General features: G+C 40.9%; 3 protein-coding genes across 9 annotated transcripts in view; 1 reads left to right on the top strand and 2 right to left on the bottom strand.

The window, feature by feature from the left end:
- Nucleotides 1-566: 566 nt before the first annotated feature.
- On the bottom strand, nt 567-11,138 carry BRIX1 (biogenesis of ribosomes BRX1). The gene is made up of 10 exons (XM_038402320.2): nt 10,914-11,138; nt 7,921-8,032; nt 6,692-6,735; nt 5,221-5,291; nt 4,493-4,542; nt 4,318-4,391; nt 4,158-4,208; nt 3,770-3,871; nt 3,117-3,245; nt 567-1,066 (listed from the first exon to the last, which is right to left on the bottom strand). The coding sequence occupies exons 1-10, from the start codon at nt 11,061-11,063 to the stop codon at nt 803-805; spliced, it is 1,047 nt and encodes a 348-aa protein (XP_038258248.1). The 5' UTR covers nt 11,064-11,138; the 3' UTR covers nt 567-802.
- Nucleotides 11,138-20,768, top strand: RAD1 (RAD1 checkpoint DNA exonuclease). Of its 7 annotated transcripts, none has more exons than XM_038402327.1 (8): nt 11,138-11,174; nt 11,667-11,816; nt 12,648-12,836; nt 13,503-13,763; nt 15,583-15,691; nt 17,855-18,113; nt 18,980-19,078; nt 19,432-20,768. In XM_038402327.1, the coding sequence occupies exons 4-8, from the start codon at nt 13,569-13,571 to the stop codon at nt 19,613-19,615; spliced, it is 846 nt and encodes a 281-aa protein (XP_038258255.1). In that variant the 5' UTR covers nt 11,138-11,174; nt 11,667-11,816; nt 12,648-12,836; nt 13,503-13,568; the 3' UTR covers nt 19,616-20,768. The 7 variants fall into 7 exon arrangements, with proteins under 7 accessions (XP_038258255.1, XP_038258258.1, XP_038258260.1 ...); XM_038402325.2 differs by lacking the exon at nt 11,138-11,174 and adding an exon at nt 11,196-11,224; XM_038402330.2 differs by lacking the exon at nt 11,667-11,816.
- A 1,616-nt stretch (nt 20,769-22,384) lies between these two features.
- The window catches only part of TTC23L (tetratricopeptide repeat domain 23 like), a 28,779-nt gene continuing 23,329 nt past the window's right edge, over nt 22,385-27,834 (bottom strand). Inside the window, 3 exon segments of the mRNA XM_043515037.1 lie at nt 22,385-22,744; nt 22,974-23,724; nt 26,836-26,918. Of these exon segments, the coding sequence (XP_043370972.1) occupies nt 23,685-23,724; nt 26,836-26,918 (123 nt within the window). The 3' untranslated portion in view covers nt 22,385-22,744; nt 22,974-23,684.

The raw sequence follows: 27,834 nt of genomic DNA, 5'->3' as shown, positions 1-27,834 counted from the left end.
TTATTCTGTGTTTGTACAGCACCTACCACACTACAAATTAAAACAGAGAAGGGTGAAATAACAAGGAGCATCAGCACTCACAAAGGACAATGTTCCATTGTCTCTGAGTAACAGCAACACATTTGGTACAGGACACCAAGCAAACAAGTTTTGCCCCCTTTTCTATGAAAAAAAAAAAATCACCCTGTGATCAAAAATCACAATCCTTTCTCTTCTCCAAGAACCGTGGGATAGGGTGGGTAACTGGCCAAGAAAAAGTGAACCAATACTGTAGGCATGTTGCATCTTTTAAAGAGAAAGTTTACTTGTATGTCAGAAAGGTAATATAGATAAGATCTTGACTACTGCTAGACAGGACTGGGGGGCTATGGCTAGTGGGTAAGCACCCAAATTCCTTTAGGTAGTGCTCCCCTGCAAAAAAATTAAATTGTAAGAAATTTTTGGTCAGACTTACTTAATCCCCTTTTGTTGCTGCCCTGCAACCCCTTCCCCCTGAAACCCCCATATTTCTCTAAGAGACTTGTAAAGCATTAATGTATCTATTATTTGGAAAACAAACGAACAACAAAAATACCAACAAATTTTATTTAAAAAACACAGTCTGAGATAAGATGAGTCCTAGAACAGAAGAAATCCATATCTAATTTTTCATTTACTCAAAGTTGGTGGCAAGTAGCTGCTGACTTTACAAAATGAGATAAGAGCCTATGCAAGATAGCTCTGAAATTTAGCTAAAAACATAAGTATGCAAGACTAACAAATGACTTTTTGAAGTTTGCTTAAATTTTTTCCACTTTACATTTTACACTCCCACCCTGGAAAGTTTTTTTTGCCTCTTCCTTTGTCGCTGAAATAATTTCTTTTTCTTCTTCAAATTGACTTTTAGCTGTGGTTTCACCAACTCTATTTCCAATGGTTTTTCCTCTGCTGGAGTTTCAAAGACAGTTTCAGTAGGATCTTCTGGAATAATTGTCTTTTCTTCTTTTTTCCTAAGCTTCTGCAGGTCCTTCACTTGCTGTTTTTCTCTAAATTTAGCAGCTACAGCCAATCTCGTCATCCGCCGATGCTAACAAAACAAGAAAAATAAGTTAATGCAGTTGCACTGAAAGGCAGAAAGATTCATCTAACAAGGTGATATTGCAAAAAATTCACATACAACATTTTATAATACAAGTGGAGACAGAAAACAAACAATCTTAAAAAGATCACCCTTCAACTGGCAAATTCCTCAGCATATTGCCATCTTCTCATTGAGATTAAACAACTCAGCATTATTAGTTTCATAAGTCTGCTCAGTTCACATGCCAGTGATTATTTTATCCTAAAATTATAACCTATTAAGTGTGTTCATAGAATCATAGAAGATTAGGGTTGGAAGAGACCTCAGGAGGTCATCTAGTCCAACCCCCGGCTCAAAGAAGGGCCAACATCAACGAAATCATTCCAGCCAGGGGTTTGTCAAGTCTGGCCTTAAAAACCTTTAAAGATGGAGATTCCACACACCCCCTAGGTAACCCATTCCAGTGCTTCGCCATCCTTCTAGTGAAACAGTGTTTACTAATAGCCAACCTAGACCTCCCCCACTGCAACTTGAGACCATTGCTCCTTGTTCTGTCATCTGCCACCACTGAAAACAGCCAAGCTCCATCCTCTTTGGAACCCCCCTTCAGGTAAAAGCTTTATGCAGAGTCTGCTTTATGAAAATCTTTATGAAGGCTGCTATAAAATCCCTCCTCACTCTTCTCTTCTGCAGACTAAACAAGCCCAGTTCCCTCAGCCTCTCCTTGTAATTCATGTGCCCCAGCCCCCTGATCATTTTTGTTGCCCTCTGCTGCACTCTCTAATTTGTCCACATCCTTTCTGTAGTGGGGGGGCCCAAAACTGGATGCTAAATCCAGATAAGACCTCACCAACGCCATATAGGGGGAATGATCATGTCCCTCGATCTGCTGGCAATGCTCCTGCTAATGCAGCCCATTATGCCATTAGCCTTCTTGGCAACAAGAGCACACTGCTGACTCATATCCAGCTTCTCATCTGCTGTAATCCTCAGGTCCTTTTCTGCAGAACTGCAGCTTAGCCACTCGGTCCCTAGTCTGTAGCAGTGCATGGGATTCTTCCATCCTAAGTGCAGGACTCTGAACTTGTCCTTGTTGAACCTCAGATTTCTTTTGGCCCAATCCTTCAATTTGTCTAGGTCAATCTGGACCCTATCCCAACCCTTCAGTATCTCTCTCTCTCCCACTACTTTAGTGTCATCTGCAAACTTGCTGAGGGTGCAATCTATCCCATTGTCCAGATCATTAATAAAGATGTTGAACAAAACTGGCCCCAGGACCAATCCCTGGGGCACTCCGCTGGATACCAGCTGCCAATTAGACATCGAGCCGTTGATCACTATCCATTGAGCCCGACAATCTAGCCAGTTTTCTATCCACCTTATAGTCCATTCATCCAATCCATACTTTTTTTTAAACTTGCTGGCAAGAATACTGTGGGAGACTATCAAAAACTTTGCTAAAGTCAAGATATAGGTCACTTCCACTGCTTTCCTCATATCCACAGAGCCTGCTATTTCATCATAGAAGGCAATCAGGTTGGTCAGGCATGACTTGCCCTTGGTGAATCCATGTTGACTGTTCCTGATCACCTCTCTCTCTTCCAAGTGCTTCAAAATGGTTTCCTTGAGGACCTGCTCAATGATTTTTCCAGGGAATGAGGTGAGGCTGACTGGTCTGTAGTTCCCTGGGTTCTCCTTCTTCCCTTTTTAAAAGATGGGCACTATATTTGCCTTTTTCCAATTGTCCGGGACCTCCCCCAATCGCCATGAGTTTTCAAAGATAATGGCCAGTGGCTCTGTAATCACTCAGCACGCTCTGATGCATTAGATCTGGACCCATTGACTTGTGCATGTCCAGTTTTTCTAAATAGTTCTTAACCTGTTCTTTCACCACTGAGGGCTGCTCACCTCCTCTCCATACTGTGTTGCCACATTGAGGCCTCTGATCCTGCAAGCTGATCTCTTAGGAGCAGGGGTACACTCAGAGAACAGCTTGCACAACCAAGGGCCTTAGGAATTTGTTAAATGCAAGCAAAACCAAAGACAAGACTATTACCATGTTTGGGGACTGGTAATGTGGATTCTCATATAGAGTTGGTCCTCCAAAGCTGCCCTGGAAAATCTTTATGAGATTTAAAACAAAACGAGGTCCAATTTCTACAAGAGCTGCATCTTCTTCAATGATCTGTAATAAAAAAAGCAAACACCTTCATTTGAGATTCCTGTGCTGAGTTATACATATACATTCTTTAAACGTTTTACACAGATGAATTCACAGATGTTCAAGCCCAAGATCTAATGCAACTAATTTATGTTAAGCATGTGAAATGGTAGTTTTAAGTCCACTATAAAACATTTTAAAATCACCTTTTTGTATAAGTGGGGTTGATGTCAGCATATCCTGGTAATAGTCAAAGGTTTCCTTTCAATTAACTGGTTTCAGAATAGCAGCCTTGTTAGTCTGTATTCGCAAAAAGAAAAATGAGTACTTGTGGCACCTTAGAGACTAAAAAATTTGAGCATAAGCTTTTGTGAGCTACTGCATGCATCCAGTGAAGTGAGCTGTAGCTCACGAAAGTTTATGCTCAAATAAATTTGTTAGTCTAAGGTACCACAAGTACTCCTTTTCTTTTTTCGATTTACTGTATTTCATATACATCATACCATACATTTAGTGCAATCTTTAAAAAGTCAGTGGAAACGACCAACCTGATAGTTTCGAAACCAGATTCTGTTGTCTGTGATGGAGAACGTGAATACATGATCTACAAAAGGCTGGCTTTTGGGGTGATACTGTGGTGTACTAAAAATCTGTAACAAAAGACAAACAATTTCTCATCTAAAATGATCAAGAGTCCAATACACAAAGTTTAATTACCTTTGCATTCATCTTGTTTTACTATTTAACATCCTGATCCTGCAGAGACTTATGTATGTGAGTCGTTCCATTGACTTCAAGCACATGCGTAAGTCTTTGCAGGCTTAGTGTGTAAGTACCAAGACACACACAAGCAACCTGCAATATGTTTTAGGCCTGAAATATTAGCACAGATTGTAAGATGCCAGAAATCCCAAAACCAAGTTGGCACGTACTGACCTGAATAAACAACTCTTTTAACAGAGCATAGTGTGGCTCTTGATCAAACACCTAGAAGAGAAAAATACAATTTTATGAACACACACAAGGCAACAGCAGTATAGACAAAAAAGAAAATCAGAGATACTGCAGGTCAAGCAATCTGAAATCCTGTACTTGCCGTATCAAAGGACAGAAGAGGCCGTGAGCCTCTCAAGCAGTTTCCAGTCATCTTCAGCTCTGCTAGGGTATGAACTACAATGATTTTGAACAGTTTTAGTTTTTAAACATTTTTTCTAAGAAAAAATAAATAAATACAAGCAGAAGAAGTGACTTAATCTAAGAGCTCGACTTACTATTCTGTACTAAAAATTTGGCTGATGGTCCTTGAGGTGAATTTGAAAGCCTGAAACAAAAAGACATCCATTAGTAATGGCAAGAAAAATACTTTAGAATTCTATAGTAAATTTCAATCAGACTTTTTACTGTAGTAGTTTTAAAACTGGCTTTTGATGTGTATAAAATGGTAATTCATTTTAGATATTTTAATAAAAAATGGTTTAAGGAATAATCAGCAGACCTCAAATGATGAGGCTTCATAGAAAATAGTGTTTAATTTACACTTATTTTGCTGCTTTTAAAATTTTTAAATAGTATTTTTGTAAATAAAGCCAGTCTCATTTACTCTTGCCACTACTGCCAAGACCTGAAGTATTCTATGGGAAGTTTGGCTTAAATTTCTGCAGCAATCCTGTAGAGAAGACTGGAAATTCTGTGGCAGCTTCAGGTATACTCAAATATAAATGTATCAAACAATTTTTTTAAAAAAATCAGTACACAAACTCCACAAGGAATAGTGGAACATTTCTCTTCTAGCAAGAAACAGCCAACAGAGGGAAAGCAAGTACATGCTACCACATGAGCAAGTTTAACCGCAATACATTTAAAGAGTGACATTTTTAAAAAGTGATCACTAAAGGTGTAAATCTTCAAACTGTAGGATGTTTTAAACAGAGTTCTAGTTGGAATACAAGCAACTATGATTATAGAGGGAGATTTAATAAAGCATAATGTATTTTCTCACCACATGTAGAGATCCTGTTTCTTTTTGGCTTCAAAAAATATGCACTTATTGCAGTTTTTTATTTCACAAATCTATATAAAAGAAGGCATATGGCAAATTAGCTATTAACAAAGCTCTATGGATCTTTTCACAAACCTTCCAAATCTGTCTCAAGTATTTCTGTCCTAATATGAAAATATATGCAAACATCTTGCATTAGTAGTTAACACCTGGTGCCTGCCGAAAAGTCAGTTTTAAATAATAGCCACCTTGAAAGGCTTTTAGATTATTTTTATTCCCAGATAACTACCAGCACTCCAGTGGATGGGGCATTAGAGTGTCAGGGCACCTAGGGTCTAGTCTCAGCTTTGCCTCTGGCCCACCATGTGGCTTTCTTCAAGCAGATCTTTTGACCTATTTGTGCCTCAGGTTTCCCAACATAAAATGGGGGAAACACCCTCTTTTGTAAAGCACTTTATATTGGTAGATTGAAGAGTGATGGAACAAAATGCTTCTATTCTATATAGGTTCTTGTTCTTGAAATTAAGTTTCTCTTTATCAATAGAAAATTTCCTATTTCAAAATAAGAGGCCTCATTTAAAAAAAAAATTCATGAACAGCAATCATTTTAATCCATGAAGTTACTTAATACATTCCACCAGCAGCACGCCAGCATGGGTAGAGGAGATAAGCCAGTCTACTCTTCTTTGTCTTCACCCTCCATCATCAGCTCATCTTTTCTTCTAGAAGTCTAAACTGCTTTGATTCCTCTTTGGTTCATCTCCACTAATGGATCCATCCATATTGCCACTTAGTTCAATTCACTAGTTATACCACATGTACCTGTACTCCTTATTGCCTCCTTTAGCCTTGCACAAAAAAGCACATCCCTACCACCAATTAAATATTTTAAGATTGAAATTACATATGTTCTTTACAAAAGCCAATCACAACGGTTTTTAATCTTTGTAACCGTGTCCTCTTTCCATCAGCCCTTTTCTTGTTTGTTTTCACCCTGTATGTTTTTTTATTCAAAAGTCTTTGCAGCCATGGTATATTTAGACCCAAGATACAGATATGCCACCATAGGACTCTATCCTGCACAGCCTTTTGTGCACAGAACTTTTATTGATTTCAATAGGAGTTCTGCATACAGAGTGCTTTCAGGACCAGGTTCTTGTGTCTATCAGATCATGTCTAACAAAAGTGAGGACAAATGCACGATTATATCAATATTTTACATACTAGTCTTTTTGAAACAAAGAGTCAGAATTAAATATAGGAAAGTGAATGAACCTACTTTCTACCCAGAAGAATTACTCTAGTTACTTCCTGTGGTTTAGCAAGAAATTCAAAACAGTAGGATTTAGACTCTTTGTACTGCATGAAGTAAACCAAAATTCTCTTTTATTTCAACATCATGTATCTGGCCCTCTTCTCTCTCAATTTTGAAAAAGCCAAAATATAAATATTAGTTTAGTCATGGCATTACCTCATTAATTACAAACAGCTTATCTTTACGGTCCATTTTAGTGTCTGTAAACAAAGAAAAAAGTACCACTGAGCAGTCTTGTATGCTTTTGTATATTACAAGGGACACCAGCCATTTAAAAAAAAACAAACAAAAACAAAAAAGCTCCCACTTTTCTGAAAATGTCACCTACTTTTAGGACAGAAAGACTAAGCATTTTCTCAATGTTTGTGTTTCTCAGCAGTTTGCATACAACTCATTTTCCACTGTTGATATTATTTCACCTCTTACTCATTAACTGGGTTGCTGTTAACAACAGTTTTTGCACGTACCAGCTTAAGGCCCCAATCCAGCAAACACTGAAACACCCCAATCCAGCAAACACTGAAACACCCCAATCCAGCAAACACTGAAACATGTTGCGTTATGCATGCAAGTAGTTTTACTGAAGTCAAAGGAACAGTGAAACAAAGCAAAGCATGAATTTCAGTGTTTGCAGAATGGAGGCCTAGTTTCCTGACAATCTTAATTAAAATCCAACAGTTATTCTGTGCAGCAATTGGGGTAAATAATGTCAACGACAGACAGTGAGCCATATAAATTAAGAATTATGCACCACCTTCAAAAAGCAGGCTGTTGGAGGCAAGTGGTATAATAAACTAGAATATCCAAAAACACTGACCACATTAGACACAAGCAGTACCTAAACCAGGGGTGGGCAAACTTTTTGGCCCGAGGGCCACATGGGGTGAGAAACTGTATGGAGGGCCGGGTAGGGAAGGCTGTGCCCCCAAAACATCCTGGCCCTGGCCCCCACCCCCTATTCGCCCCCTTCCACTTCCTGCCTCCTGATTGTCCCGCTCATAACCCCTGCCCCATCCAACCCCCCCTGCTCCTTGTCCTCTGACTGCCCCCTCCTGGGACCCCCTGCCCCAAACCTCCCCCCCATCCAACCCCCCCTGCTCCCTGACTGCCCCAACCTATCCACACTCCCGCCCGCTGACAGGCCCGCCGGGACTCCCATACCCTATCCAACTCCCACTGTTTCCCAACCCCTGACCGCCCCATCCAACTGCCCCCTGACTTCCCCCTGGGATCCCCTACCCAACCCCCACACTGCTGCGCACGCTGCCTGTGCGGCAGCATAGCCGCAGGGGGAGGGGGCAACAGCGGGGGAGGGGCTGAGGGCGAGCCTCCTGGGCCAGGAGCAGGACAGGACGTAGTTTGCCCACCTCTAACCTAGACCCTACCTGCTTTAGAGTGGGGCATCAATGTTCGCAAGTCTTGCATTAGATGTCTCGTTCTGAAGTTTATTCCTCTAGAAGAGAAAATAAGCACCCGCTCTTTGTTTTTCCATTTACCCTAAAAGAAACACAAAGTTAAGGTGAAAAAAAAAATGTTTCTAATCTTAAACTTTTTAAAATCAAAGTTAATATTTAATCAATTAAGATATTTCAATTTTTTTTTTAAATCTGCATTTGTGCAGAAGTTTCCAATTAAAACAAAGTGCTGCCTTTTCAACAGGCTGCAGAGATTATATGTGCTTATGCGGATAACTCTGATCTTCCACATTTGACTACTTAATTCCTACACAAAGGACCCTAATCAACTCAATGTTTTCAGTGATACACTATCGATATTTGAAGCTGCTCGTATAAAATTTCCCCTCTTAGGCTGTGATAAACTTCATGTATCAGGTTGCACCTGCTTGCAGACAGGAGGGGCAAGAGGCCATGAAATCTTTTGTTTTCCCATTTAAACAATAACCATGAGGGTCAGGGATAGTACAGGAACCTAAACTGACAGAATACGCAACTTAATATAGCAAAATGACATTAAGTGCATAAAAGTTAAACTGCATATAGTGATAATACAGAAGTGTTTATCTTGTATATTTTTAAGGTGAAGGAAGAGTTAAGAACTTAGAGAGGAGTGCAGTGAGATTCATTCAAGAAAGTACTTTGAAAATTCCAGCCATTCAGTCCATTCCAGAGACAACAGCTGCTGCTTCTAAAATCTTTTTATGAGGTCTAGGAATAGTTGTCTCTGAAAGGGAGGAAATGGCAATATCCCCAGGGAAATCATCCTAATCCTCCCTTTGAGTTAGCAACAGAATACTGAGGGGCTCCGATTAAACTCTTCCCTCCCCTGGATATTGACAAATGGATTTGCAGCATTCTGAGCTGTGCAGAAAGCCAATAATACTAGAAGCACAGTAGGTCATCTCAGTCACAAGAAAAGGCTGATTTGTTGCTTTCTCTACAAAGTGAGCTGAGAGCCAAGGAGTTGTAAAGGAACACAGGATAAAAGGGTCTGCTGCAAACAAATCCTCTGTTAATTCAGCACAGAAGGCCCAGGTAGCTTCTATGGACTACAGGATTTCCAATTTCAACATGCAAGTTATTTAAAAAAAAACTGTCAAATGTACAACTACTGAACTGTGTCATTTGGGATACTCCCTAAATAAAATAGTCACTAAAACTAGCTACCAAGTCCTTGTACAACACCTTATGATTTGTTTTAACTCTGATAATATTTTAGGATGTTAGTATTGCTATATTGCAATTGCATTATATGATCGAGAATACTCTTATTCATATTAAAAAAACCCCACACCAAATAAGTTACTTTGTGCCTAGCGATGGGGACCAATATTGTGAAAAACTATTGCTCTAGAATGACAACCCCCCACCCAATATATGAAAAACTGCTCTTTTTTGCTTATTATGGACACCGCCATCTCAGACCAACAATAGATCTCTTCTGTGTGCCCAGCACTTCTCCTGGACCTAGAGGTGGGAACAGCAACATGCTCAAGAGCCAAATAATTAGGAATAGTCCAGTACTGGCTAAAGTCTGGATCATGGAGTTGAGTGTGGGGGATGGGAAAAGATTCCAGACCGATTACTGGCCTCAGCCTGCAAAAAACTACAGGATCCAGTGTGGCCAATCTTGATGGAAGCAGAAAAATCTGACCCTCCCACCCCACAAACAATATGCAGTGCCTCAGTTTGATCCGAGTGCCCCTGCATTCAGGGCAGCCCTTAATGTGCTTGGATGTGGTATCTCCAGGTTATTATTAACTAGTGTATTCAAGATATCCATTTCAGAGTAGCAGCTGTGTTAGTCTGTATTCGCAAAAAGAAAAAGAGTATTTGTGGCACCTTAGAGACTAACAAATTTATTTGAGCATAAGCTTTCGTGAGCTACAGCTCACTTCATCGGATGCATTTAGTGGAAAATACAGTGGGGAGATTTATATACACACACACAGAACATGAAACAATGGGTTTTATCATACACACTGTATGGAGAGTGATCACTTAAGATGAGCCATCACCAGCAGCAGGGGGGGGGAAAAGGAGGAAAACCTTTCATGGTGACAAGCAAGGTAGGCCATTTCCAGCAGTTAACAAGAACATCGGAGGAACAGTGGGGGAGAAATAACATGGGGAAATAGTTTTATTTTGTGTAACGACTCATCCATTCCCAGTCTCTATTCAAGCCTAAATTAATTGTAACCAGTTTGCAAATTAATTCCAATTCAGCAGTCTCTCCTTGGAGTCTGTTTTTGAAGCTTTTTTGTTCAAGGCTAGCCACCCTTAGGTCTGTAATCGAGTAACCGGAGAGACTGAAGCGTTCTCCAACTGGTTTTTGAATGTTATAATTCTTGACATCTGATTTGTGTCCATTTATTCGTTTGTGTAGAGACTGTCCAGTCTGACCAATGCACACGGCAGGGGGCAGATATCTGTGTACAGATCATGACAGTGCATCATAACCTTGCTTTGCACACCCTTATGGAGAGTTCGGGTGACCACACAGAACAAGGCAGTACATGTCTCCGTGGAAAGACGGCAACCAGGGATCTGCTCCCTTCCACGCCAAGCAGGGGGCGGCCCTGCAAGAACACCGAGGACTCAGAGGGAAGAGAGCTGCTTCTCTAACGAGAGACAAGGTTTCTAAATGGTCTGAGGCTAGAGAAGGGTAATCCCCGGCCCGTGGGGACTTTCCCACGAGGAGAGACAACCTTCCCCCCGCCTCACCCCAACGGTGCGGGCGCTCCCGCAGCGGGGACAGCGAATAAGAGGGACCAGCCCGGAGGGTACAGCCTAGGCCATCCCGGCCTCTGACCCTCCGCGCCGTACAGGGACCGGCGGAGACAGTCCGGGCCAGCCACATACCCCGGGGCGGGGGACGGACACAGGCCTCGGGCAGGAGCCGGATCAGCCGCTGTTTTTACCTTCGAGATGGGAGCCGGGATGCTGTGCTCCTCCCTCTCCGCTCCCTGCGGGCTTGGCTTGGCCGGCGGCCCGGTGCCATGGGGAGCCCCTCTAGCTCGTTTCCTCGGCCGGGTCGCAGCACCTCCACGCTTCCTCTTGGCCGCCGCCATCTCGCTTACACGTGACCCTCCCACCGGAAGCTGAGCTCCCTTTCTAGGGTCTTCCGCTCCTCTCTCTATGGTCCTGGCGGGCCTCGCTGTACGACAGCCGTAAAGCACTGGGTGAGCCCCTAACTGCGCCGCGGGGAGGACGCGCACCGCGTGTGACGGCGGTAGGCGGGGGGAGGGGGGACCCCGACCCGTGCGGCAGCGCCCCGCCCGAGCCTGGGGTGAGGCTCCGCGCTCAGCTCTGTCCCTGGCCCGCCGGTTCCCCAGCCAGGGCTCGGGCCCAGGGGCCGCAGGTCTGTGTCGGCTGCCAAGTGCCTCGTGCAAAGGGGCCCGGAGTCCCGCTTCCTCTCGCTCCCTGGTTCCCACAGCCCGGCTGTGACCCGCGTGACAGCCTCAGGGCCCTGCAGGGCGTATAGCCGGCGGGCGGCTGCAGGTGCAGCGCACGCTGGTAAATAGGCTTGGCACCTCTGCCCCAGCTAAAAGAAAAGGAGGACTTGTGGCACCTTAGAGACTCACAAATTTATTAGAGCATAAGCTTTCGTGAGCTACAGCAATTTGTGAGTCTCTAAGGTGCCACAAGTCCTCCTTTTCTTTTTGCGAATACAGACTAACACGGCTGCTACTCTGAAATCTGCCCCAGCTGTTGTCACCGCGGCCTGTAATACGCATCCGTGCTTGGGAAGCGTACTGGAGACGAAAAACAGGGCACAGAGTTTGGCCCACGGAGCACCAACCTCGCTATGGTGGAGTCCCTGGGTGCGTGTGATGTGGCCCTGCGCGAGATGTAATGGTCCTGCAGCCTTTTCACTGATTTAATGCTAATGATCAGGCACAACACGAGCTGGGAGTCGCATTGGTCCTGCATCGCGGTGCAGCGGTGAGGAGGAGGAGAATTGCCGGGAATCCTGTTCACCCCGCTGAGAGGCTGCTGACGATTTGGGAGACGGATGGGGGTGTTGCGACCTCATCCCTGGAAGAATATGCAGAAAACTAATACTTACGCATGGGGAAACAAAAAATACAGTAATCCAAAATTAGATACAAAATAGTAAAATACCAAAAAAAAAAAAAAAAAAAAAAAGTATAATGACCAAAAGGAAGCAACTACCTTAATCTAGAGCTTTGTGAATGGAAGTGAAAGGGTTTCTGTTAAATTTAAATCAGAAGAACGGATGGTAAGGTGTGTTAATGGCACTAACTTATTTCTGCTCACAAAGTGGAGTACAGCCATTTTTTCTTATCAACAGCAGGAAAAAATTAGTGGTGAAATTAAAACTGTTGTGCTGCTTCATGGTAATGTTAATCCTTTAAAGTAGGCGTAGAAATAGAGGTAAGAGGAGCTTTGCAGAGATTTTCACCATTGACTACCAAAAGGTTTTGGGCAACTAACTGGCCTTCGTGTCATTGAAAATCTCCCTGACAGTGTCTGCTTGTATGACACCTATACATGTGCGCATAATGTCAGTGCCCATCTGCTATTGAGAGTGAATTGTAAAGGAAAAGTATGATTGTGGACTTTATTTCTTTATGACGTGTGTATGAAGATGGATGTAACACCATCTTTCTGTTTTTGTTTATTTACAATAGTAATACCAGATCTGACTTTTTTCCTGGAGAACTGGAGTAGGATTGGAGCATCGCACTAGGCTGAAATCGCAGGTGACACTCAGCATTCTTCCCATGGAGAAGACGCCTGCGAATGGGAAAGCTGCAACTGAGCATTCCCCCTAGTGTGGGAAGTGTGTAGTCTTCCAAAGAGTCCTCCAGAAGAACAAGGCAAGTTGGGACCTATCTTTGTCATGTAGTAAAAAAGCATATTAATCTGTACAGTATTTATCAGCCTAAAGCATCAATAAAGCACATGGATACAACTTCTGTATTAGTTTGTTTTGCAGTTTGCCTATAATATGACCCTGTACAAAAAGGGAGATGCTACTTAAAGCAGTAAAGATGTAAATAAATTTCCTTGCAGCTGGAAATTTGGGGAGAGTAGAAGGATGAGGATGAGGGGAGAGTAGAAGGATGAAATATCAGCCGTCTTTTCTTGCATATTCAAAGACGCAGGCCTCTACTTTGGGAGCTAAAGCTCAACTAGAGGAAAATTTGTGTGTGTGTGTGTGTATATTAAAAAAAATAAAATGAACTGGTCTCATGGTCTGTCCAGCAGGGGTCCGTGTTACACAGATATAGGAATACACTTGTGCATCTTGTTACTTTGCTATTTTAATAGCTTTGGACCTCAACATCTCTCTCAGGGAGTAGAAATATTTATAACTTTTTTGGATTCTTTGTATATGTTCCTGGTCTATTCATGAAATATTTAATTATACCAAAACATTGCTGCCAGTACATCATCACAAGCTTTGTGAAGCTTTTTTTTCCCCCCATGTTTCATCCATAAAGAGCAATTCAGATTAACACAAGTATGTTGCCTCTTTTTAGGTTCTCTTTGAAACTACATCTTATACAGTCACAAGAAAGACTGGAGTGGTGAATGCAAACTAGATAATGCCCCTCTCCACTCAACCTGAAACTGGTGATGATCAGTATGTTTTAGTCGCCAGTCTCGACAATGTCAGAAATCTCTCAAATATCCTAAAAGCCATTCATTTTAGAGACCATGCAACATGTTTTGCAACTACAAATGGAATCAAGGTTACAGTGGAAAATGCAAAATGTCTGCAGGCAAATGCCTTTATTCAGGTAAGGAGCCTAGCACATCATCAGACCATCAGTACATCTGTGATCAGTCTTTTACATGTTTAAAATAGCAGTTTTTTCCTTTCTCTTGTATTTGTCAATGGCTTTCCCAGTGGTCATAATCCAGTCAAACAAAAAACAAGATGAGACCAGTGGGTCCAAGGCGTTAGATATTTCAGTTCTAGGCTTTCAAAAGTGAAGATGTTGACAATATTCAGAAATGCTGGAGTTAAATTCTTGATGTAGCGGAGAGGGAATTGTTTTCCTGTTTTATTGGTACTATAGCATGTGAGAGGATCACCCTTATTTTCGCATTGAGTCTTGTATAAGCACATAGTATGAAGCCATTGTGGGATATGAGAGCATTAAATGAGCTAGGGAAGTATTAGAGAGACTAGAAGTACCTAAGAACGGAAACAAAGTATGTGATGGAAGGACTGATGGAGAGAATAAGGAAGTGCATGTAGTTTATCTTAGTGGATGGAACAGAATTGTCAAAATCATAGGCATAAGGTAGAGAATCTGATCCAGCGAGTGCCCTGCAATACTACTAGATATAGATAGGGAAAGACCTTGTAGGTCATTCAGCGCGTCCTCTGAGGCCAGTGTAGGATTGTTCACTATGGGTATATTCTCCACTGCTTTGTCTGAGGAATTTATAGATGACTCATGATAAAGATCCCACCACTTCCCTAATGGAAGACAGTTCTACAGTTGAACAGAGCTCACTCTTGGGAAGCTTTTTACTAATATTCAGCCTTATTTCCCTTTCCCTAGTTCCATCCCATTACTTCCAATTATACCTCTTGCTTGACAGTAAACATTTCCTCTCCATCAGTGAAAGAGTTCAGTATTTTTCCTTTTGAAATATCTTGTTGATCATCTTTCAAAATAATAGTAGTAATAATTTGTATTTACATCATCTTCCATTTCATGATCGCAAAGTGTTCTGCATTCAGCTTCTATCCACTTTTTAGGGAGTTCTCGTTTGTGTCTTAGGGCATCAAGCAATTACTGTGGTGAGCCCTACGGGACTGAGTTCACTCCCCTTAACATCCACCTCATTGCATCTCTCCTCACCTCTGAATAACACTGTAAAATCATTTTTTTTCCCAACATTTGTTTAGTATGATTACCGTTGACCCTATGTTATCCTTTTCTGCTATCTCTAGTAATTTTTCATTTCATTATCTCACCAAAATAAGGTAGAGGGAGAATAAAAAAGAACAAAATAAGAAAGGGAAAGAAGGGGGCAGAGAGAAAATTAGCCCCTTTCTCTAATCTTATACTTTGACCTCCTTGTTTAGTTTTATTTCTTTGAATTTTAAGAAACCATGTTTTGTTTAATGTGTTCCCTTCCACCTGCTGCTGTTTGCTTACTTGACTGTCTTTAGATTGTGAGCTCCTCAGGGCAGAAATTGTGCTGCCTTCTGTTTTTGGAAGCACTGATCACACTGGGTGTACTGGAAATAAATGACAAGTCTTAGTTTTATTGAAGTTGCACAGCACACTGAACATTTGCTGATTGGTGGGGAGATCTTTATACTTTAACATTTATAGCTTATTATTAAACCGTAAAAGGCCACTGCTCAACTGTCATACTTATGTGGTTTTCCTTTGTCTAAACTGTGCTAATTTTTAAAGGATCCTGACTATATGCTCTCATATGCCACTTTTTTTGGCTCTTATTTTGTATCATGTTGCGCTCTAAAGGTGAAAATTATGGATTTATAAAGATGATTGTTAAATCACTGCTACTGCAGAAAGGAAAACAAATGTATTTCTTCCATACACACTTTTTATCTCTGTTTTGTTTTTACAGGCAGGAATTTTTCAAGAATTTATTATACAGGAAGAGTCTGTGATGTTTCGAATCAATTTGGCTGTTCTTTTAGACTGCTTGACCATTTTTGGTACAAATTCTTTGCCAGGTATTGTGCGTGCATGTCCTGATCTGATGCTCTCAGTAATCATAGAATGAAACCTGTGCTTCTAGCCACTTCTCAAAGTGGCTTCATGAAAGTGATCTTTCCCATACTAAGACACCCCCCGCGAAGAGCAGCTACTATTGATTGATTAGGCCACATGCTAGCTTCTTAAGTTGCTGCAACTGTATGCTATGATAATTGCTTGAGTGACCAGGGGGGTAGGTACTTAACTGAATCCAGACACTGTGACAGAAGAGGTGGCAGTGGACACAGCTTATAAGTATAGGGTCAGTGAAAGGTACCCAATGAGAAGTTTCGAGTTTGAAAGACAAAATGTGTTCATAAATATAAGATTTGTAAGAGAAATGGTAGAGGAATCTTGTGATTATACACAGATCTAGGAAATGTTAAGGCTTAGTCCTTGTCTATAACTACTGGGATAAGTTGACCCAAGTTACACTACTTGGAGTCGACGTAGCTTAGGTCGACTTGCCACGGTGTCTACAGCATGCTGTGTTGAGGGGAAACTGTCAACTTCCCTTACTCTTCTCAGAGAGGTGGAATACTGGAGTTGACTGGAGAGTGCTCTGCCATTGATTAAGCAGGTCTTCACTAAACCCACTAAATCGACACTGCTGCATTGATCTCAGCAGTGCTGATCTAGCTGTAAGGATAGACAACCCTATAGAGAGGCCAATTGTTGCAAGTAGAAGGAAATCCATCAGTGGTGCAAGTTGGCTTTTATTTATCGAACCAACCACATACTTGGTGTTTATGGTCCTTTGTCTCTGTAGCTTTCAAACAGCTATTATAAAGATAGGTAAGCAGACAGGTTAAGTGACCCCTTTTAAGCTCACCCTGTGAGTCAGTGACAGACTTTAGACAGGAACCCTGAAGCCCAGTCTTATAATTAATCTATTAGACTTCAGCTATCCTAAACTGTTATAAAACATTCATATAAGTAGGTAATGGCTGTACGTTGTAGGTACGGTAGAACCTCAGTTACAAACTGATCAGTCAACCACACACACCTTATTTGGAACCGCAAGTATGCAATCAGGCAGCAGCAGAGATGGAAAAAAACCCAGCAAATACAGTACAGAACTGTGTTAAATGTAAATTACTAAAATAATAAAGGGAACGTAGCATTTGTCTACTGTATAGTAAAGGTTTAATGCTGTATCAAATCAATGTTCAGTTGTAAACTTTTGAAAGAACCATAACGTTTTGTTCATTGTTACAAACCACCTCTATTTCCGAGGTGTTCATAACTCTGAGGTTCTACTGTACTTCTTTGGCCTCCATTACATTATAGCATCTGAGCACCTCAAAAACAATTAATTGATCTTCACAATATTTAAGTATTATCCCCATTTTACAGATTGGGAACTGAAAGAGAGAGACTGTTACTTGTCCAAGTTTGCACAGGATGTCTGTGGCAGAGCTGGGAACTAAACTAAGATATCCTGAGTAGAATTCCAGTGCCTTAAGCACATGATTCTCCTTTCTCTAATCACATTCCTCAGTTAGTAAAAAGCCCCTTGCTTTTCACCTTATGTCTTGGGTGCATCATGCCCATAAGGTATTTTGTATAGCCTCGCAGCTTGTTGTGTTTGTATAATTCATGATGCTCTGTATTATTTCATATGCAGTTAGTTTTCCAGTGAATCACTTAAAAATGCCTTTTTTTCCTTAACTGCTATTTCAAATTTAAATATTTGCACTATTTATATGAACTGAGAATTATTAATATTCCTTTGTCAAACATCCCGTTCTTATCTTTGATTTTACATAGTTCAACTTCTAATATCTTCCTGCTTGAAAATAGTTCTTTCAGATATGTTTTCTTAGGTGTTACTTATGAATTAGAGTAGACTAGTCACACACATTGCAGATAGATACAGTGCAAGCTTTCTCAGACATTTCTGCCATTGCACATTTGTATGAACTCTAATATCCTGGCTCTTCCTATCCTGGGCCTTTTTGAAAAGAGACTGTCCTAAATTGTGTGACGATTTTATGATTGAGACAGAAATTCAGTAAAGGTCTGAGACTAGACAGAGCATCATAAACTAATTTAATCTGTGATCTAAGCATGGCTAGAATCCAGGTCTCCGAAGGTTACACCATCAAGCTCTTAGAGTGCTAATTTTTTCATCATTTCAGGTACTTCAACAGCGCTTCGAATGTGTTATCATGGTTATGGCTACCCCTTGACCCTATTTCTAGAAGAAGGAGGTGTGGTAACTGTATGTAAAATTAACACTGAAGAACCTGAAGAGACACTAGATTTTGATTTCTGCAGTACTAATGTCGTTAATAAAATTATCCTGCAGTCAGAAGGGTTACGAGAAGCATTTGCTGAATTAGATATGACCAGTGAGGTCCTGCAGATTACCATGTCTCCAGACAAGCCTTATTTCAGGTATCAGAAACTATATGTCCATTTCAAAGGCTCATGTTTAGCAACTTAGTTGTTGTTTGATATTTGGAATTATTGTTGCTGCTTATTCAACATTGTGCAGATCTGCACCATATCTGTTTAAATATGCCTTCTGTTATAATGGTTGCTGCATAATGTATGAAGACTTTAATTATTCAGACATGGTACCAGGCAATTGTTCATTCCTTATTTCGCAACATTCCAAAATTTTCAACCTGAGGCTTTTGGCAGTAGAATACATCATCATTTAAAGGTTTTGGGCCAGCTTCAGCCTTAGCATAAGCAGGTACAACTCCTTTTATCTTGTATTTTGTAAACAAATTCCAGGCTGTGTTTTGAATGCATTCATTTAGTATTTTTGGTCATGAAGAATTAAGTTCCAAGGTCTGCATGGCCTGAGTTGGGCTGAAAAATCAGGAATGTGCAGCTGCAGCTAGCACATAAGGGAACTCATGAGCCTTCCACATTCCTGGCAGCTCCACAACTAGATGCTGCAGAGCAGGTTTCTTTCAGTTTCTGGTGTGGCAGCAGATTGATTATTTTATGCCATTAGCACCTAGCGGTCACAGTCTTTCATTAGCGTAAGTCAGCTTTCTTTGAAACCACAATCAGCTGCTATTAGGGGAACTCTTAGTTTGGAGTGCCACAAGATCTTTTGCTGGTGATTCATTCATTCTTATTAAATGTTGGCTGTGCTATCTCATGTCTCATGAAGAGTAGGTAGTGTGTTGAAATCTTCTGCTTTGAGAATTGTCTTGATGTATAACATTACTTTGTTGTTTCCACTTTTCAAATTTGATAGTGCCAATATCAAATGCTTTGCTGAGTTGGTGCATGATTTCTTTTAGATTATCCACCTTTGGCAATGCAGGAAGTGCTCATCTTGACTATCCCAAAGACTCTGATTTGATGGAAGCATTTCATTGCAACCAGACCCAGACAAACAGGTCAGTGATCAAGACAGTAACAGTAGTAGTCTGATGACACATTCTGACCAAGAAGCTGAAAAAGTGGTTTCATCAGATACTGAAATGCATGACTTCCCCTAGAACAGAGTAATATTTAAAAATTTCTTTGACAGAAGTTGTTCCTCTGGTTAAAAGTTCAGTAATAAGAATTAGAGTATAAAGTGCACACTGTTGATACAGTAACAGGGAAAAGTTAAACCATACTATAAAAGAACTACTGTGGTTGGCTATGTTGCTAATTGGTTTTGTCAGTTTTGGTCCATTACTTGAGAATAAGGTTTCAGCCACTGTTACATTTTATATACTTTAAAATGGCTTTTCTTTACCTGCAGGTATAAGATCTCTTTGCTCAAACCATCTACGAAGGCACTAGCTTTATCTTGTAAAGTGTCTATTCGGACAGATAATCGGGGATTCCTTTCACTGCAGTATATGATTAGGAATGAAGATGGACAAATCTGTTTTGTGGAGTACTATTGTTGCCCTGATGAGGACATTACTGAATCAGAACTATAGCTGTATGATATGGACTGTGCATTTCATTTATGGACATTCAGAATGATAAAATATTTAATTAAAAAACTTGAAAGTTACCAGATTGATAGCCCAGTAAATGGACACCCTGTTTATCCACAGAAAGGAGCAGAACAAGCAGCTACAATGAAGCTCCCCCCAAATTACTTAGCAAATGTTTCTCACTCTTGACCTGGATGGACCATCTGTAAAAGTGAAAGGTAGCTTAATCCTTGGCCTCGATGCTGAGGCTGAGAAGGGTGCTGTGATGGTGGTGGTTTTGTGATGTGCACACTTGTCCACTGCAAACTTGGAATGATCACCAAACAGCCCCTTGAGTATTCTGTCACTGTTGTCAGAATAATTGCAAACACAAGCAGTGCGGTAAATCTGTGACAGTAACAGTATGTTAATCCACCAGTTTTTGGCCATGGTTTGCTCTGAGCATGGATGAAGCAATTACAGGTGGTGAATGTCTGAATCCTGGCTTGTGTTAGACAGTGGTTTGTTCAAATGATTTTAAAAAAATAAAATTTTGTGAGACTACAAATGAAGAGTGAAAATTGTAACTGACTTCTCAATAGCAATAAATTGTGAAATTGCTCATCCTCAACTAGATTGAAGCCTGCTGTAGCTATTGAAGTCCCTGGAATTTCATCAGGGAAGATCTTCGCTCATTTTCCATAGCAGTGTGCTTGTGTTGTACTGATAAGTTAGCATAGAACCCAACATAAATCACTTTTAAGTACTTGGGCAGTGTCATTTTGATCTTAATTTTTTTCAATTTTTTTTTAAAAATTGATTTAATACAACCCTTGCTATTGAAATTTGTTTTTGTGTGTTCTCCCCAATCCCATCCATTCACCACTGCCTTACAGATCAAAAGCACTTATTTATTTCATTTTTAAGGAAAGAGCATTGGAGTATTTGTTTTGGAAAAGAAAAAATTCCAAAGAATTTTGATTTTTTTTTTTAAATAAAATGAAACATTATAGCTTGTCACAATTGGGAAGCTAGTTGCCTTTAATTATAACAAACCTATACATATGTACCACATTAATATTTTGCTGCATTTAGAAATGCTTTTGTATTTTTTTAATAAAAGCAAAGTGAATGACTTGTTTCCTGGAAATAAAATGCTGTGATATAAAATTGACAGATTTTGCTAATTCTTAATCGCTATTTCAGTGTCACACTGAATCAGGAAGAATGCTAGATAGTGGTTCAAGATATGGTGGATTCATAAATATTGATAAGGAGACAAACTTTCAATAACTTGCATCCTGTGCATACTTACTGAAATTACTTCTCCATCTTTTCAACCTTTTTCAAAAAGGGAGGATCAGAGCCAGGGCACAAATTGGTAAGATCACCAGTGCAAGAGATGGTTTCTTGCACAAAGGCTTAACAGCCACTCATTTGAGGGAAGCTGGTACTTGCCTTCTGTAGGAATGAGTTAATATTGACAAGTGAACCCCCAGTACTTCCCTGTTTACAAACCATGAATCCAAGTGTCAAGATTAAAAAACATTTCCAGCAGTTAAATGGGCTGCACTTCAGTCAGAAGTTGCATTTGTTCTCTTCAGACATAATCTGTCATGAATGTAGCTCACCTGTTCCAGACATTACCAACCCTGTCTGTGTGATAAATAGTCTGAACTTTTGCAGTGTGAAGAATCTACTGTGTCTGACAAGACACAGCCACCTCAAATATTGAAACAGGATGAAGGCATGCTACCAGCTTGATGTCACATCAAAATAGATCAGAGTTGCAGCTAGAAACCCAAAGATCAGTGGGAGATCTCTGTAGCTCTGTTCAGGTAAGTTCTGTATATATAGTTAATTTTTTATACCCTGGCAAGACCCAAAAGTGGCAGTCAACATCAGGCTCCTATTGTTGTAGCAATTGTACAAAGAGGGTCCCTGCGCCACAGAATTTACAATCTAATGTGAAACAAGAATAGTGGAGAAGTGGGGAAGGAGGTTAAGGTTAATGGTAATAAGATCACATAATGACTGACATCAACTGGCTGTTGCAGAACTCAAAAAGGCTATTAATGACAGCTGTTCATCTAGTACATACATTACTTATCCATTCAGAGCAATGGAAGTTTCCTGCAGCTCTGATATTTGTTTTGCTACATCCTGTCAGAGACTGGGGGGTGGGGTTTTTTTTTTTTTTTTTTTAAAGCAGCCCTCTGGAATTCATAAAAAAATATGATTTTGGAGCAGTGTTCTGTCTCTAGTTACTGCTTTGTCATTTTCATGTTTAATTTACATATTCAGATAAATGAATTTTAATTTAAGACCGTATTAGAAATCCTAATAGTTTCCCCTTCAACAAAGGAGAAAGAGATTAATATTTACCTGGAGACTTCAGTAATTATGTGTAGGATGCCTTGGAATATGAAGTGCTGAACAAGTGCTAAGAATGACTTGCATCTAGTCCCGCGTGACTAATGTAACGAAACAGAGTGCATGATTTACTAAATTTAACTTATTTCTGATTTGAATTACCTGGTGTTGTGTTCAAGGACGTAGCTGTGGCTTAAGATTACTTTTGAATATAAGCCTAAAGGCCACTAAACATACTATTTTCGTTGGTATATATATAAAGGTCTGTCTTATACCAACAGTGATCTTGGAAAGAAGACCCAAAGGAATTAAAACAATCTGTACAGTACTAGCAGCCAGTAATGATTAAACAATCATTTATAATTAAACAGTTTTATTAACATTCAGAACTCTTTGCATTATGTAGTGTTCTCTTTGCATCTTGGGGGCCTGGCCTCTGCTAAGGTCTCTGTGCCATTATGGAGCACAGACCTCAGCTCCTCTAAATTAATAGTGGAGGAGTCCACAAACATGGTGAAACCCTCCGGGGGGGTGGGTGTTATGGTCTTTGTCATAAGTGGCTAGTGGCTATTATGCAAATAAGATCACTGGAATGTAGTGCATGTTGGCCCCAATCCTTCTTGGCTCAGACAAGCACCCATGCCTCAAGCTGAATCCTGGGTTTAATGACTTAAGTTCCACAATGATAAAATGTGACTTGTCTTTGGATCACATTTTCAAAAGTGCTTAAGACCCATTTTCAAAGTGGCTTAGGCTTCTAAATCATGATAACACTGTCTAACATTAAATGAAAAAAGAAAAGGAGTACTTGTGGCACCTTAGAGACTAACAAATTTATTTGAGCATAAGCTTTCGTGAGCTACAGCTCACTTCATCGGATGCATCCGATGAAGTGAGCTGTAGCTCACGAAAGCTTATGCTCTAATAAATTTGTTAGTCTCTAAGGTGCCACAAGTACTCCTTTTCTTTTTGCGAATACAGACTAACACGGCTGCTACTCTGAAACCTAACATTAAATGCATAGTTGTGGTCAGCACTAGCAAACTCAACTAGCAAGTACTAGCAAACTCAACTTTTCATATCTGTGTTCTAAGATGAAGATTTTGTAGTGAAGGCAAAGCATTAAGAGGAATTTCACATTAAAAGGAGGCATTCAGCCTTCTTAGCTGAAGCGCTAAAAGTAGACTAAATTTAACACACCAAATTTACTTTGTGTGTTAGATTATAAAAAGGCCAGTGTACCAATAGCCCGGGGAAAAAATAATCCAATCTGTTTTTCTCCATTGGGTATATTCTGCATTCATTCACCAAAGTACTATTAGAATGTCTTCAAAAGACATTTTTAAATATGCGTCACCATGTATTCCAATAACTTTTCCAAAGGGAGTCCTGCATTCACAACTGTTGTAATTTATGCCCATTTTTTTAATACTCAGTAAAACATCTGATGTGCTACCGTTAGACCCAGACCTTCAAAATACAGTAAGAAAGAAAATGAAAGGAGAATAGGAGGGGGAAGTTTATCTGGAAGGTTGATGCTTTTTCCTAAACTAAAGCAAACATTTACAGAACTTTCTGTTGAGTTGATTATAACAAATACAATGTACTTGAGTTCTCCAATTAATCCTCCAACTTAGTTTCTGGTTTCATCTGCTGTCACAATTGCTAAGGATCCAAGATTTTTGCCAACAGTCTGATTTAGCACCATCTGTCTTTTCTACTTCACAAGTCTGTTCCCTTCATGGAAAGTTGGAGACCTACAGTAGAGGAAACACATTTAGTTCATTTTATTTTTCTTGGCATTTTCCTATTCCTTTATTTGTAGACTACGTATCCCTGAAAATGTATCCCTGAAAATTCTACTTACTGGACAAACAGGAGAATGTCAGCAGACCTGCCTTGTTATAAAATGAGACATTTAACTGCTCAGATTAGTTATTCAAGATATATGTTTATCCATTTGTCTAGATCGGGGTGGGCAAACTTTTTGGCTGGAGGGCCACATCTGGATGGAGAAATTGCATGCAGGCCCATGAATGTAGGGCAGGGGGTTGGGGTGCAATGTGTGGCAGATGGCTCAGGGTTGGGGCTTGGGGTGCAGGAGGGCTTTGGGTTGCGGGCTCTGGCCTGGCAGTGGCACACAGCAGGGCTAAGACAGGCTCCCTGCCTGCCCTGGCCCTGCGCAGCTCCAGTAAGTGGCAGCACCACATTCCTGCAGCCCCTGGGGGTGGGGAAGCAGGGGATTCTGCATGTTGCCCTCACCTGTGGCTACCTCCCCCGAAGCTCCCCATTGGCTGCCGTTCCCCTTTCCTGGCCAATGGGAGCTGCAGGGGGCAGTGCCTGCAGGCAAGGGCTGCGCACAGAGCCCTCTGTCCCACCCCTCCCGCAGGGGCTGCAGGGACACGGTGCCGGCCACTTCCAGGAGTGGCGCGGGGCACGTGGTGCTACGGGGGTGGCAATCCCATGGGCTGTCAGGGCTTTGGTTCCGGGCCATAGTTTGCCTACCCCTGGTCTAGATTCTTATATCACCCCCAACACAGTAGTAAATAAATGCCCTATCCAAATTGTACCCAAACATCTTGCCTTTAGAGATTCACCCTCTGATTCAGGAAGACATGGTGATCATTTGACAAGATAACTACACCATTTTAGGGCTATGTAAAGTGCTGGAGAAATTGAGAAAATCAATGTTTCCGTCAGGTTTTCCAAAGGTGACAGGGAATTGCTCTAACTCTTTCACTTATGGTTTGTCTCGTGCTGTTTAGGATGTAAATTCTGGAGGCAAGAGTGCGTTATCTCCTGTGCCTCAGAGGGATGAGTGCATTATTGGCACTTTGCTGATAATAAGGTTATGCTGCTATGGTTAATGACTCCCCTCAAGTGAGTTTTTGATCTATAGACAGTCACAGACCTCAAAGCTGATGGGCACACCAGCCTCCTTTTATTTAGGCTAAATGGAAGAAGCAATTAAGCTCCTTCTACAGAGAAAGACAGCTAAAACAACAGACACCACCATCCAAGGCGATGGATTAACTCAGGGAGAATAATTGAGACTGATTGAAAATGCAGGGACTGAGACATTGATTGGCAGAGCATTGTGTATGTCAGGAGGAGAAAGCCAGGAGGCAGTGAGAGAAGCAGTGTGAGGTTGGTCCTGAGAAGAAGCCATGCGTGAACTATATAAATTGCTGGTTGAGAAGACACATTTGGATTTCTGAACAAGGAAACTGCCTGTTGTCATTTATTTCTATTGTGTTCAGAGAAACAGGACTTTGTGTACAGCCTTTGCAAATAAACAGGATTGCATGAAAGAAATATTGACTCATCTCATCAATTTCTTACAGAAACAACTGAATTCTGGTTAACATTTGGCCAAGGGCCAACAAATAGTTAATACGACAAAGCCTTCAGTTTATTGTATTCCTGCTAGACACTCTGCCTGCTCGTTACTTTCTTCTTAATGGCTATTTGGTCCCTTCCACTCATGACTTTCTGCCTTGTGTCACACAGCCTATGCTTCTGTTTCCTGTGTACTAAGCACGCTCTAGCTCTGTTTAGATCTCTCCTTAAGAACCATTTATTTTTCCCACCCACTCCTTGTTTATCCTCTACAGTGTTATCTACTCCCACTCTTGGATACACTGAAAACAAAGAATGACCTGCAACTAGTTTAAATGGTAAACTCTTTGTGGCAGGGACCTGTGTAAACTATGTCTTGTAAAGTACTCTAGACAAGTAATTCCTACAGCACAAGGTTTAGCAAGTATGTTTTACAGTGCAGGGGTTAAATCAATGAAAGACACAAAAAATGCTAATACAGAACATCATTCTAACTGAAATTGCTACAGTTTAAAGCTTCATTTTCACAGTTGCAGACCTAGTCTCTAATCCTTAGATTGACTGCTGCTCCTTTAGAAGTTAATCAGGATGGGGATTTTATGGAGAATTAGCATAGAATTCAGTACGAATAAATGACCTACGAAATTTTAGAAACCTGTTTTGGCTGAGCAAATATCAGACGGTAACAACTTTCAGGTTTCAGAGTAGCAGCCGTGTTAGTCTGTATTCGCAAAAAAGAAAAGGAGTACTTGTGGCACCTTAGAGACTAACAAATTTATTAGAGCATAAGCTTTCGTGAGCTACAGCTCACTTCATGAATGCATCCGAAGAAGTGAGCTGTAGCTCACGAAAGCTTATGCTCTAATAAATTTGTTAGTCTCTAAGGTGCCACAAGTTCTAACAACTTTCAGGCACTGCTAACCTGATCTGAATTAGAACTAACTAATTAAATGGCAAAAGACTCCATTGGTGCCATTGTTAATTGCATTGCATGAAATATCCAGGTGCCGATTCTGGCATCCACTCCAGACCATCTATGCTGCTGTGGCCATATATAGTGACTCTACAGGAGCGAGAGGATAACTCCCACAGTACAGCATTGGTGAGGTATCAACATAAGCAGCCCTATAACATATGGTGTGTAGGAAAGGGAGCAGCAATGCATTGAATGTTCTAGGGTAGCTGGACTACTGTACAATCTGGGCAGGTTGTGCTTACAGGCTGCTCTAACTTATGATGGGGGGCTATTTTGCTGCCTGCCCCCAGTAGCCTAGAATCCAGATGGCACAAAGGTGTTCTAAAGCCATTTGGTTCCCTACTCCTGGGCTGTGCCTCTCCAGATCTGCAACACAGAGACCAAGCCCCCCATATCCCAAAAATCCCTATTTAATTTTGTTCATTATATTAAACAAGACTCAGTACTGCATATGGACATTTGTTACTAGCAAGCTGCTACATGCCTTGAGGCAGGGACAGCATCTTGACAATATGCAATATTACATTATAAAAAACAATGCTGATGAGATCACCTCTCTAATGCGTTCAGGAGCTCTTGCATCTCTTTCGGTTTCCTGTTGCGAGGCCCATAAACAGCTATTTGAATCTGCAAACACTGTTTAGCATAAAATGAATGAGAAGTGATACACTGTATAACTCAACTTCAAAAATCAATCAAGTTGTACAAATACTGATTATGCCTAGTTATCTACATATTAGCAAAGGAACTCCAGTGGTTCTGCCTAAAAAGGACTTCAGGGACATCAGAGGAGTACTTTTAAAAACTGAAATTAGAATCTAAGCAGCATTAATGGCTGGGTCTTGTAGAATTAAGTATATAGGTATAATATAAATAATAATATCACCATGACATGGCACTTTCCATCAAAGCACTCTGCTTAACTAATTAATCTGCATGACACCCTTGTGATACAGGTATTAACCATGGTTTTACAGATGAGGAAATTGAGGCAGAGTAGCTGACTAGGGCCTAGATTCTTCCTAGTTGAGAGGGGAGGGACATCACTGTACATTTTAATTCACGGAGCTTTTCTATTCATTCCACTGAGGGTGGGAGGAGGGCTTTTAAGACAGGAGATAGCTACTGGCTGCAAAAAGAAAAGGAGTACTTGTGGCACCTTAGAGACTAACAAATTTATTAGAGCGTAAGCTTTCGTGAGCTTCATCAGATGCATGGGAGGCTGTTCCCTTCCTCCCCACAACAGCATAGGTTTTGCAGTCCGCTTCCCCTCCCCAGCTGTGTGGTAGCAGTTGTCATGGCGGTTCATCAGTGCTGTTAAATCCCAATAGATAGCCAATCCAGTATCCAGGGGTTCTGCAAGGGAGTAAGTAAGCTACATAGTTGCTGGCCCACTGTATCTTCAGTTACCAGCTGATCCTAAATCCCTGTGTGGACTTGGCACAGATGGCAAGTTGATGTAGGCAAATCTCATTACTAACATGAATAAGATCCACACATCAGACTCCTTGAGAATCTATAGAGAAATCTCTAGCAGGATTTATAGTTTGGA

Source organism: Dermochelys coriacea, chromosome 5 (assembly GCF_009764565.3).
Source record: "Dermochelys coriacea isolate rDerCor1 chromosome 5, rDerCor1.pri.v4, whole genome shotgun sequence".
In the NCBI taxonomy this organism is placed as follows: Eukaryota; Metazoa; Chordata; order Testudines; family Dermochelyidae; genus Dermochelys; species Dermochelys coriacea.
The sequence above is the reverse complement of the archived record's forward strand: the minus strand, read 5'-3'. Positions and strand labels throughout refer to the sequence as shown.